Below are 12,957 nucleotides of genomic sequence, written 5' to 3' on the forward strand. Positions count from 1 at the left end.
TCATATCTTTTATCCTTCACTTGGTGTCTTGTTTTGCCGATTTACCGATTTCTCACTAAAAGACTTAAAACACCTATGGATCTGCATGATTTTTGATAAAAGTGAATTACAACGACTCAAATGAAAACAATACCAAAAGTTCTTCAAACCATTAACAACTCTTCTAATTGACTTCTAATTTTCCTTCAAATGCAAAGAAAATAACTAAAAACATAGCTAAAAACATCATATGTTATTCCATCATCAATCCGGTTGGACCAAAGAAGATGGTCGGTGGTTGAGATCCGTTGAGTTGATGGAGATCTAAGCTTTACTATGTCTCCGCCTTGAGCCTAGATATGTTGATTCGTCTGTTGTAGGTCCTTCTCCACCGGAGAGGGTGGTGCATCTGCATGTTCCGCGACGCCCAAGTTAGTGAGGGGTTCAAAAGATTATGTAGTTATAGGTTGGGTATAAAGTGTAAAACCCGACCCAAGGCTGAGCATGGGTATATATAATGGCCAACTAGGGTTTAGCCGTCACCTTTGTTCTGCCCGGCCTATACGCGGTGGTTGAACGTAAGCAACCCTCGATGAGACGAGGAACTCTCTCCTCTGTACGGACATGAGTAACATTCGTCTTTTGGTGAGGAACTCTCGGCCCGTATCATGATCCGGTATGTTTTAGGATGTGTTCATCGTATCATCTCGCTAGGGAACTCGGGTTAGACATGAGCTTAGACAAATTGGGCCTTGTGACGATCCGAAACACTTACCCCCTAGGCTATAGGCTAAGGGAGTCATATTGTAACTTTTTTATGACCCGTCTTCATGGACAAGTGTCTTGTTGGATTTTGTCATCTTGGAATTTTGAGAGCCTCACCGGGCTTTGAATGGGCTTACAAGGTTTTCGGACCTCCCGGGAGTACTTCGATAGCTCTTCATCATGAATTCCTCTAGTTTCTCTCGAAGGCTTCGAGGTACCGTTCTAGCCGATAGTTGCTCCCCTTTGTTGAATGGGTTATGTCTAGGGGGTGTAAATGGTTGCAAGTACTTCAAATACTTATCTTCCATATCCCGAAATCTTCCGCTTTGAACCTTTACGTAGATGGGGGTCTTTGTTGTTTCGGCCTTCGTGGTTCTGTTTTGAACGTCTCGGCGGATTTCCTAATTGGCTTCAGAGTGAGGGGAGTCGTTAATGTTTTTGAAAAAGCCAACGCCCTTATCAATTGAGTTATATTAATAGGGCAACTTGCTTTTGTTGATATAATCAAATAAAACTTGAAATGGATATAATGCAGATATTCAATGGATTTTTCCACATAAAAAGGGGTAATAGTCACTTTAGTCCCCGATTTTGTAATAATTAGTTATATTAGTCCATCAATGTATCAAAATTTTAAAATAGCATTTGATTGTGCACTTCGTTAGTCAAAATAGTCCTTGATGTTAAAATGTTTCATTAATATTAACATATTTGTCCTTTAATATACTTACTTATTTTCATCTCGGTCTCTATATGAAAAAAGTTATTGTGAGAATTGAAGGATTATTTCGGCGTCAACGACTATTTTAACTAACGAGTGCGGGGAGCCCCTAATATGGTCCCTAATATTCAAGGTCCACCCATGGTCCCCTCGTTTTTTACCTTGAATAACCGGTTGCAATTTTTTTATTTATTTTATTTTAGGAATTTTGTTTTTTTGTTAGTGGCATGAGCAAGTAAATAGAGCGAGAGAGAGAAAAAGATACAGGGAATAAAAATACTACGGATGCGGATGCGGAGAGACCGCTAGCACGACAAGAGGGAACAAGTGGAGTGGAGGAGATCCCATTTTAACCGATAAACCACCTCGGATGTAATACGAAGACTGCACGATTGCGGTAGAAGTTCAATATGCTTCCTTTTTTCTTTCTTTTCTTCAAATTACGCTAAGTTGTTGTTGCACCCGAGCAACAAGTTGATTGCAACTCAATTGTGGCCTACTTTCTCTTTTCTCGGATTAGTTTTTGTTAAGTAAAGGGAGAAAATAAAAATAGAGAGAAGTTGATTGATCTATTATCTATTGATTTTGAATCGTTCCGATCTAATTTGGAAATAGCTATTATTGAGTGAATCATCAACTTCGTCCTTGAATTTTCACGGGTCGGCCAAATTCGTCCCTCAATTATGCAAAATATCAATTTAATCCTCGAATTTGTTAAATGTCAATCAAGTTAGTCCTTCGTTCAAATGAAGCGTTAACGGGACCGACATAGGCGTTAACCTCTCACGTGTCGGACGCCACGTAGGCAGGGACACATTTGGCCGAAAATAACAAACATTTCAAAGGACTAAATTGATTGATTTGCGAGAAAATGTTTTGGCTTTCTTCCCAAACAGCTCTTTTCTTCCCCAACGGCTCTTTCTTCCCCAATTATATAAAATTAGAACCATAATTACACAATGCAATCTACACTCTAAAATCACCAAAATTTCATCCAATAATAAGTGGTCCAGCTTCTTCCCCAATTCAAAAAACTTCAAACCCTAATTTTTTGCATTGAATGCGAAAGCCAAAATCCTCAAAATTTCTTGAAGCAAAACTATTGAAATTGAATCTGAAATGATAGGGGGTGGGAATATGGGAAAAAACGATTATGAAAATCGAGCTTCATCTTCGAGTTCCAAGTTTAATGGTGTTGTGAGAGTGCTTGAATGTTGGTGTCCTAGAATTTGTGTTGTTAGAAAATCCAATACTTCAAAAAACCAGGAAGGCCATTCTATGCTTCCCCTCCTCGGTAAAGTTCTAATGAAAAGAGGTTGAAAATGATTGAGGAATGTTACATTTACGTAATAATATTACCATCAAATTAGTCCCCGAATTATTTCTCTATCTAGCAATTAAATCCCTATGTTATATTAAAAAAATAATCAAATAAGTCCCCGAATTGTTTAATCGGATATCAAATTGATCCTTGAAACATATGCGTACAAAATAAACTAAAAATCCAGAACACACAGACCGAAACCGAAATATTACATAGGCAAAAGTCATAGGTTATAAGTCATAAGTCTGAGAAATTACATAGGCAAAAGCAACCCAACTATGGGGCTTTAACAAGTCATAAGTCTTAAATAAAGATAAGCAAAAAGAAACGCAACTATGGGGCATAATTCAAATAAGCCTAAATATTACAAGCATCCAAAACAATGTAAACTTGATAAACTAGAGGAAAGGTGTTACCTTTAACCACAACCGATACGAAACTTCAAAAACGTGAGAATCGCCGGAGATGATGATGGTTTTGGAGAGGTGAGAATGGAGAAAGTTTTAGCGGGAAGGAGAATAGTCAAGGACATTTTTTATGTTTCGAGAGAAATGTGAGGAAGAGGTATGAGTAATACGGGGGCAAAATTGGAATAACATAAAAAATAAAATTGAAAAGTGAAAACGGAATTTTTCCACTATCCATCAAATTAGTCATTGAACACGTGGCTTCCTTTTTGCCACTTGTACAAGACAACACATCATACGGGGCGACGGATCGGCATGGCTAACGAATCACTTTGACGGAGGGACCTTTTTGATGGACGTTTGACAAATTCGGGGACCGAGTTGATATTTCACATAATTGAGGGACGAATTGACCGACACGTGAAAATTCGGGGACGATTTTGATGGTTCACTCACTATTATTTATGCAATAACTTAAAATGCTCGAAGATTGTTTTGATGGGAATAGATCTTGTATTTAAAAATGGGACACTATTGTGGATTTGTGGTGGTTAGAGTTCAAGGACACCAGAGAAAGTGAACGATCATGGAAGTGGTCTCACATGGTTGCATAAATGGGTTATGCTAAAAACACCCAACAATTTTGAGTTATTTACCGCTCATGCCACTAACAAAAAAACAAAAAATTGCAACCGGTTATTCCAGGTAAAAAAACAAGGGACCATGGATGGACCTTGAATATTAGGGAGCTCCTACAGAGTGCATAATAAAAAACTTTTAAAATTTTGATACATTGAAGAATTATTGTGATTAATTATTACACATTTAGAACCAAAATGGTTTTTCAATATAAAAAAAATTAATTTCTCTCAAAAAAAATATAAAAAAAATTAATAACAATATTATATTAAGGGACAAATTGTGTAAAAAAAACACTTTCCTAGTTTATCTTCTCGATTTTTTTCCCCAGTTTATAATTTAAACTCAACTTAAAAACCATAAAATTATGTCGAGCAAAACTACGTGGCGCGTACTTGAGCACATGAATAGAGTGGTGAGAAATTGAGCTACGAAGAGAAAAGTAAAAGCATTGATGCAGTGAATCAATGGAACTGAAACAAGTAGAGTTTGTTAGTTGAGCTACTATGACATTTGCTTCCACCACTACTCTCACACTCTCCCATCCTCGAACACTATCCCCTTACTCCAAAAAATTCGTTATCCTCAACCAAACAGTGTCGTTGCATTTTCTAGTTTCAGTAATCAAATTGTTTCCAAATTAACCGTTCAAAATGAAGAGCTCCAGGTTCAAACCAGGTAATTCTTTAAACCCGTTTAGTTCTGAAATATGAATCAGATAGTGTTCTTACGTGAACTCTTATTTTATTTTCTTCCTTTTATTTTGTACTTGTAGCATGTGGAATTGGAAGGGTTACAATATTCGCTATCAATATTCTGGGAACAACGGTCCTGCATTAGTTTTGGTGCATGGTTTCGGAGCTAACAGGTCTGTATACCTTCTTAATCTCATTATTCGCCGGTGTCCATTGAATATCGGTATCTGATACAATTCCGTCTCTATATTTGGAGTATCTCGGCTTCGTAGCTGTTGGCATAGAAGTGCTTGTATAGAATATTTCTATAATTAAGAGTAAAATATAGTCAAACTATTTTATATAGAATTTTGCTAACCGGTGCCATGTGCATTAGTTAAGGAAGTAAAAGTAGACAGAAAAAACACATTTTGCATTGAAAAAACACTTTTTCAAATTTCAAAAGTTGAATACTCAATTTCGTATATAATATTTTCTTTCATGATTCTTTAACCAGGGCACTTGTTAGCGTTTCCTCTTTATATAATCTGTTTAGATTTGCTATCTAGGAGAGCTTAGAGGAATAATCTAAAACAACCTATGGACATGTCATAAGTTGTTTTCAAAATATCTCTGAAATAGTTTACAAGTGATTGTATTTGAGGTATGCTCAAATAAATTAGTCAAAATAATCCCAGTTAATTCAAGATCTATTTATGTGATATTAGCATTCTATATTGAGTATTTATCCGCCCAAAAGTTCATGTAAATGAACACTTATCTATTTAACCAACCAGTTAAACTCAAGTGGTTAATGAGATCCACCCGGACAAATTGTTACGGAGAACCGAGTTCGATTCCAGAGTGGAACAATTTTTTACTAGGCTTTACTTGCCTCCCGACCAAACTCCAGATTACCAAGACCCATTTCCATAATGACTGGAGCATTTACTCCAAAAAAATAAAAAATAACACTTATCTATTTTCGTTGATGAATTATACAAATCTTTACCAGGGGGAAACCTGTTTCTTTATATGTATGAAATATGCAATATGCAGTAACCAAACCTTTTCTTTATTCTTGAATTTTTTCATGAGTAGAGGTATCTAGAAATTTTATTAAGAAACATGTATTCATGTTCTTTCATTTCAATTAAAAATGCAGGACACATATTATATCACATATTTATTGTAAGGGTCTTATAGCTAGGTCTGTTTGGTTCTGCAGTTATTTTGAGTGATTGAGAAAACACTTCATTGCAGTGACCACTGGAGGAAAAACATTCCAGACCTAGCAAAATCCCACCGCGTATACTCTATTGATCTTATTGGATATGGATATTCAGACAAACCAAATCCTCGTCAAATTGGAGACGATTCCTTCTACACTTTTGATACATGGGCCGCACAATTAAATGAGTTTTGTCTTGATGTCGTTAAGGATGAAGCATTCTTTATATGCAATTCTATTGGAGGTAAATTCTTTTCAGGTGCTTTGATATTTAATTACTGACCAGGTTATTTTAAATTATTCGACTCTCATTCATTGTTACAAGCGAAGAGCTACATTATTCTGATATTTTTCACTTTTCATTCTATTGCTAAGAATTTGCTATTATTTTTGTGCAGGAGTTGTAGGTCTTCAGGCAGCTATAACAGAACCACAAATCTGCAAGGGAATTCTCCTTCTTAATATATCTTTGCGTATGCTTCATATAAAGAAGCAGCCTTGGTATGCAAGACCTTTCATCAGTTCATTCCAAAGATTGCTTAGGTACAGATGAAACAGAAGTTTCATTTTATTGAACAGATTTCATGTTCAAAACTTAAGCAAGGGATTTACCATTATCAAGCTTTATGTTATAGGGATACTTCTGTTGGAAAATTCTTCTTTAAAGCTGTTGCAACGAAAGAATCTGTGAAGAACATTTTATGCCAGGTATTCTTCTAGCTTAACACGCAGCTAAACTTAATCTCTTTGAAAGCCTATATTTAAACAATGTTACAGGATGAGACTATTAATGCATTATAATAAAATCAAATGACCTTGTTGATGCTCAAAACTGAACCTGCAATAAGCAGAGAAAAATGCAAACACTCTGACGGGCTGGTTTCTGGCTTTACCCTCAACAGCCTCTAATCACCTACTTTCTGTCCTTGATCTCTCATTGTCTAGCACTTGAGGAACCCTCCCTTAAAAGCTAGCTATCAAAGAGAAAAACTAAGCCTCTTAAATACTTGCCCGAGCATCTCATAATACTCGATGCGAGACTTGGACACCCAATAATACCCAAGTCTCTATGATATCACCCCATAACAACAGATAACTCAACCTTTATGGTCAGCCATTCTGTAGGTTTCCCTTTACGGGCCATCAATAACCAGCTCTTATACCAAGGATGGAAACCGGTCTGAATTGATATATTTACTGAACAATACTTCTGAGTTATTTATCAATTTTCTGGGAATGAGCATCCAGAAGAGGAGTTACTGGCTCACGGACAGAAGGAAAAGGTAGAGAAAATAGAGAAACTCTCTAATGTTCTCAAAGAAAATTGTTATTACTTGAATGCTTCTATGCTTGAACATAAACACTTAGGGTGTGGTTGAATTGAGGGTTTAGGAGGGGAAGGGAGGGGAGGGCTCATTTTTATTTTTTAAATTACGAACAATGTAAAATGTTTTTTAAAATAAATTAAGTGTTTTTGAAGTATTTTATGATCATTTACCATGTTGTTAACTTAATTTTCAAAAATCATTTTATAATGTCCATAATTTAAAAAGAAAAGTAAACCCTCCCCTCCCTTTCCCTCCTAAACCCTCCATCCAAACACACCCTTAGTGATGAGCCTTATTTATACTACTCTCTTGAGGCTCCACATTACAAAGTAGAATGATCTAGAAGCATTGATTACAAAGAAAAGTCTAGAGATATGGATATTCTAGTTCATATGACTATAAGGATCTAGAAAAGTTAAGATTTCCCTAGTGCTTAATTTTATCTTATTTAGTAGAGTGTCTAGAAGCTTCCTTAATATTCTTTAGTATTCCCTATATCTAGAGACTTCCATATTATTCTTCATCATTCTCTATCATTCTCCCCGGGTTAGAAGAGACCCGTCCTCGAGTCAAGATTTTCTTCTTTGTCCTCAAGACAACATTTGTAACCTTGTGACTTAGGATGAAATTAGCCATTTGGAAAGCATCTCTTCGACTACCATTTTAGAATCCTTCAGTTGTCGAGTCCAAAGTAATCCAAGGGAAAAATCAGTAATAACATCTTCCCAAGAGAGAGAGAGGGAGGGAGGGAGAGGTACCACCTAGTAGTCTGAGAGTGCAGTCTCTCTCTCCCATACAACCAAGGCACAAGTATCCAAATGCCTAACCCTCCCATGCTCTATATTTTTATAATTTAACATATAACATAACTAAAAAATGCTCCTAGGCCTAATTTTGTCTGTGGCCTTTTCTCCTAGACCTTCCTCATAGAATAAAGGCCTATTACTAAGTCCTAGCAATATCAAACAATTATTTTATATGCGACCATCTCCAATGTGTATCATGCTTTATATATTGACAAACAAGGATGATTTGTTACATTGTAACACTACCAAAAAAAACAAGTATGATTTTACCAGAAACTATACTGATTGTGAATGAATTACTTTCGCCAGTGCTATCATGACACTTCCAAAGTGACTGATGAGCTAGTGCAGCTGATCCTTAGTCCAGGGCTGGAACCTGGCGCTGTAGATGTCTTTCTTGAGTTTATTTGTTACTCAGGAGGCCCTCTTCCGGAGGAACTGCTACCCCAAGTAATGGTAAGTTTCCTCCCACCCTACATGAGGAAATGGGAAGTTTTAATAAACTTAAATGCAGCAAATGCAAATAATATGCATGATTTCTCTTGTTTCAGTGTCCGGTTTTGATAGCATGGGGTGACAAGGATCCTTGGGAGCCAATTGAGATGGGAAGAAATTACGGAGATTTTGATTCAGTGGAAGACTTCATTGTCCTTCCAAATGTTGGCCATTGCCCTCAGGTTCTTTCTCTCATGCCATTCACTTGCTTTCTTTCTATAATGTGTGTGTGTGTGTGAAAGAGTTGATTTAGCATTTTCATGTGATGATTATTTTCCTCTTTGTGACTTCCACTTTTTGTGATGTTACTGTTATCACACGTATATGTAGCAATAGGAATTAAGTATGTTAAGGGAGCAGGAACCTTGTAAGTTTCAAGGGAAATATTCTTTTGCATGACTTCAACACTAAGAAAGTAGCATACAAGGCCATAGAACCGCATTATAGATATCATATTAACAATTGTCATACTCAAACAAAACAGCAGAGTAAGAGTAGTCATCTGTGGTTAAGACATGAGTTCTACATCTTTGTAGGAGAGTGACAACAGTACATGCATATTATGGACCACACACAGATACTAGTCATAACTACTATATACAAACCAAAAAGGATCGATCAAAATTGAAATGACAATGCACAAGGAACAATAATCCTCTAACTGCATAGGCAGCGGGGAAAAGGTCATAACCATATGTACGTTAGAAGCAATCATAATCAAAACCTACATCAGTGTCAACTTTTTTTTGAGATGATGCTTCAGCGTCAACATATAAAGTCAAAGTCATCAGAACTTTTCCTCTATAGATGAGCTCGTTTTCCGCTCTGTCAAACTCCCAATGAACACACTCATAATATTTGACATCAACTTGACAAGAAGGGAGATCTGAATCATTTCTTAGGGAGAGAGTGCTTTTGGCAGAAGCTAATTTTGCTTCTAATCTACATGTCTATATATACGAGCTGTTTACATTTGGGTATTGATCAATTTATCTATGATCAACATGAACTTCATCATGCACCAATCACGCATCAGTGATCCTTATGTTCAGTATGAACATTGCGAATGTCAACAGGAATTTAAGTCTATTAGAAAATATTGGATGAAAGTGACGAGCTTTGAGCTAAGGATGGTTCCTTTACATTCTGTTATCTAATTGACTAGTATTTAGTTGGCTTTCTTACTGAATGCACCAACATTTGTCTGGGAATTTAATTGTCTAACTACTGTCTTGACTTTCTTAGCATCAACTTGATGCTTTCCTGAGCCAATAGGTGAATATATAATTGCATTGCCCTCGCCTTGCAATGAGTTCCAGTGTCTGTAGAAAGAGTCAAGCATCTTCCAAAAAGGTTGACACGGTGCTAAAAGGCTCCCACCATAACTATTTCAAAGTGTTCGAAATAGAATTCTACCATAAATATACTAGCTTGATGACCTTCCAATCCTTGTCATTGGTTAAAAAGAAACAATGAATAGTCATTAACTTGACAGCCACCCAGTGGTTATGGACCTATCAGATTTGAGTAACAATTAATGATGGTAAATATTACACATTTGACCAAGTACTTAATGATCTCTATCGGTCGTTCTAAAAAGAGTAATTAAAACTGTTCTAGCGTCTCCCGACAGGCTTGTCTGACCTGTATCACTCTCAAGATGGTTGATATCTAAGATCTATCTTTGGGTCATGTTGGGTTAGTTGCAGACTTACAGCACAGAAACATACCTTGCACCATTTGTAAATGTTCCTCTAAAATGTTCCTTGATTAACTTATAAAATCCCATGGGCCTCATGTAATCATGTTCCCTTTTCATGCTCAGAAGTCATTCCTTTCATGCACATCCCTATATTCCAGATACATCTGCCAGCCCTACCATGACCATACAGATAGTGGACTTATATGCTCTGATAGTTACATCCATAGGTTGTACAGGTACTCACCCTATCTGTCTACTGATTTTTGTCGTGCATAACAACAATTCATCTATTTGTAGAAAAACTTTGAAGTCATCCTATCTTGACTATGAGAGTAATCACATAATTGCTACAGAGGGCCTCTTATACCAATTAGATATAAGTGATAACCGTTCACAATAAAAGTGGTTTTCACTTGGATAAAACTATACATCTTTTTCATTTCTTATACCAGAAATGTCCATTGATAGTGAATTAAGCTTCAATATCGCTCCATAATAATATGGTTTACATAAATATATCCTTTTTCTTCAATGCTTGTTTTGGTATGTTTATTTTCTCTCATTTCTATCTTTATGTTAGAACCTATTGCAACATTAAGTGGTCATATCTAATCAAATGAATAACTCTGTCTTGTTTGCAATAATCTTCTTACTTTGTTAACTGTCCATTTCATGAAGGATGAAGCACCTCAACTTGTGAACCCACTTGTGGAGTCATTTGTGGCACGGCATGCCAAATCTTCATCTCTTACCCCATCAGTTGATTGATTCCCTGTCAGTCACTTTCTTGATGCTGCCGGGCACATTGAAATCGTGTATATTTCTTCATTTGCTTCCACCAAGAGTGGGTTTTTTCTTTTGTATAGTATATACATTATGAATTTTCTTTCCATCGAAAGATTCACCTTTGGAAGGAAAAGTAAGGAAGTACATCATTGATGTCAAAGAGAGTAGAATTAAACATATATTTTTTATATATTATATGTGTATTGTACATCATTGGTTTTGTATATTTTATTCCTCCTAACTTTAGGACTTGATTCCTTGTACTCTCCTATAGAAGGAGCAGTGTTTCATTAAAATAAACATACAGTTAAGTCCCTTTAACATTTCTACATCGTATTAGAGTCCTAGGTTATTTGATAATTAAGGAAACCCTCTATTCCCCAAATTCTTCCATGTATTTCCAGGGGTAGAAAAATGTGTAGATATGAATTTGGATCCTAAAAGATGGATATTAAAGTGTATTATTATTATTATTATTATTATTTTTTATTTTTTATCTTTTTAATGAATTCAATCCAAATAGATTTTGGTTATTACTTTCTCACCCTAAGACCTTCGACGCGCCCAATTTTTTTTTACTATTACTTTTCTCATCCTATGTGTTACTTTAGCGCCACTGTTTTTTTCTCCAAAATACCTTTTGGATTATATAATCCGAAAACTATTGCCGGAAATTTTCGGATTATATATATAATCCGAAAATGGCTTTTACCATAATTTAATTAGTATTTGGTTTATTTTATATTATTTAGATGCCAAAATCATAAAATAAATGCAAATATAAACAAAAATAAAAAGATAAAATGATACACATAAAATCTCATTTTATTATTATATCAATACATTTACAATAAAGTGGAAGCTTAAAGCTTATTGCATAGAACATTCAAACACCTAAATCTAATTTATTGGGGTATAACTAAATCCGCAACACGATAAGATGTGTGTGTGTGTGTGTGTGTGCGCGCGCGCGGGGGGGGGGGGGGGGGGCCGAGGTAAGATTTGTTTCCTTTCAAGGGCGAAAGAGACCTTGATGGTCAACCTTGTACCCAAACAAACCAACATGACACCTAGATAAACCGCACTTCTTCGCGGCGTGTTGCCTTCCCCGTTGACCGTTCATACAATCCCCGAATTTTCAAAGTAGCCTCTTTTTATGAAAGGTCAACGATTGAAACACATTATTGTAGGAGGAAGAGGAGGCGAGAGTGAGAGAGTGTGAGATGATGGTGTGAGAAATAGTGAAGCTTTGGAGGCTATTTATAAGGGGAATGGTTGCGTAGAGTCTAACTCCCCATAATGTCGGTCAAAAAACGTGTTTCAAAGGGGTTTTACCGGCCACTAATGTTGGTAAAATCCTTTGAAAACGTGTTTTATGTGGTGCGGACCACGGTCAAAAACTTTGACTTGGTTCGGATTATATAATTTGAATTCCTACCCATGGTTTTCGATTATATAATCCGAATCTATTCGATAATGGGTGAAAACCATGTTCTCGATCTTTGGTCGGTACGGTACTAGAGAGTCGATTGAGTAGGACATTTTGTTGGTCGATCCGTTGAACAAATTCAAAAAAGTTTGATCCATCCCGTGGAACTACGAAGAGATTAGGGCACTCCCGGACGCACCACACGAAGACATTAATTTAGCCGATTTGTGATGATTTGCTATGTTTTATTTAATTACGTGTTTTATGTTGTTTTTATTACGTGTTTTATGTTGTCGAATTATGTTTTATCTATGGTTAGTTATATGGGGTGAAGCCGTGACAATCGTAGCATACTTGATCAACAAATGTCCACCAACAAATATAGACTTCAAGATACCAATGGAGGTATGGAGTGGGAAGCACTATGTAAGGCTTAAAGAGAGAGAATCCCGGAAAATCAAATGTGGTAACTTTAGGGTTGAGGGTCTTTGGTGAGGGGTTCTTTGGCCGGGAAACACTTCAAAAACCTTGGATAGTGATATCTCATTAGAGAAAGGATAAAAAAAAATTATTTATTGTTTTCTATTAGAGTTCATTGTGGCTTTCGGTAACATGAAAAATTAATATAGATTAAGATATGTTCTTTGTGATCCCGTAAGCTAATTTTTTGT

General features: G+C 36.2%; 1 protein-coding gene across 1 annotated transcript; it reads left to right on the forward strand.

Annotated features, from left to right (window-relative positions):
* Positions 1–4,306: 4,306 nt before the first annotated feature.
* Positions 4,307–11,180, forward strand: LOC146922387 (alpha/beta-Hydrolases superfamily protein). Its single transcript, XM_085715357.1, is given in 9 exon segments — positions 4,307–4,404; positions 4,407–4,513; positions 4,611–4,703; positions 5,773–5,984; positions 6,139–6,283; positions 6,376–6,448; positions 8,184–8,330; positions 8,426–8,551; positions 10,750–11,180. Coding segments are annotated over 9 exon segments (1,056 nt in total). The 5' UTR covers positions 4,307–4,341; the 3' UTR covers positions 10,840–11,180.
* Positions 11,181–12,957: the final 1,777 nt, after the last annotated feature.

The sequence above is a fragment of the Medicago sativa genome, chromosome 5 (genome assembly GCF_051527215.1).
Source record: "Medicago sativa cultivar Bolivia chromosome 5, Bolivia_mono, whole genome shotgun sequence".
Taxonomy (NCBI): Eukaryota; Viridiplantae; Streptophyta; class Magnoliopsida; order Fabales; family Fabaceae; genus Medicago; species Medicago sativa.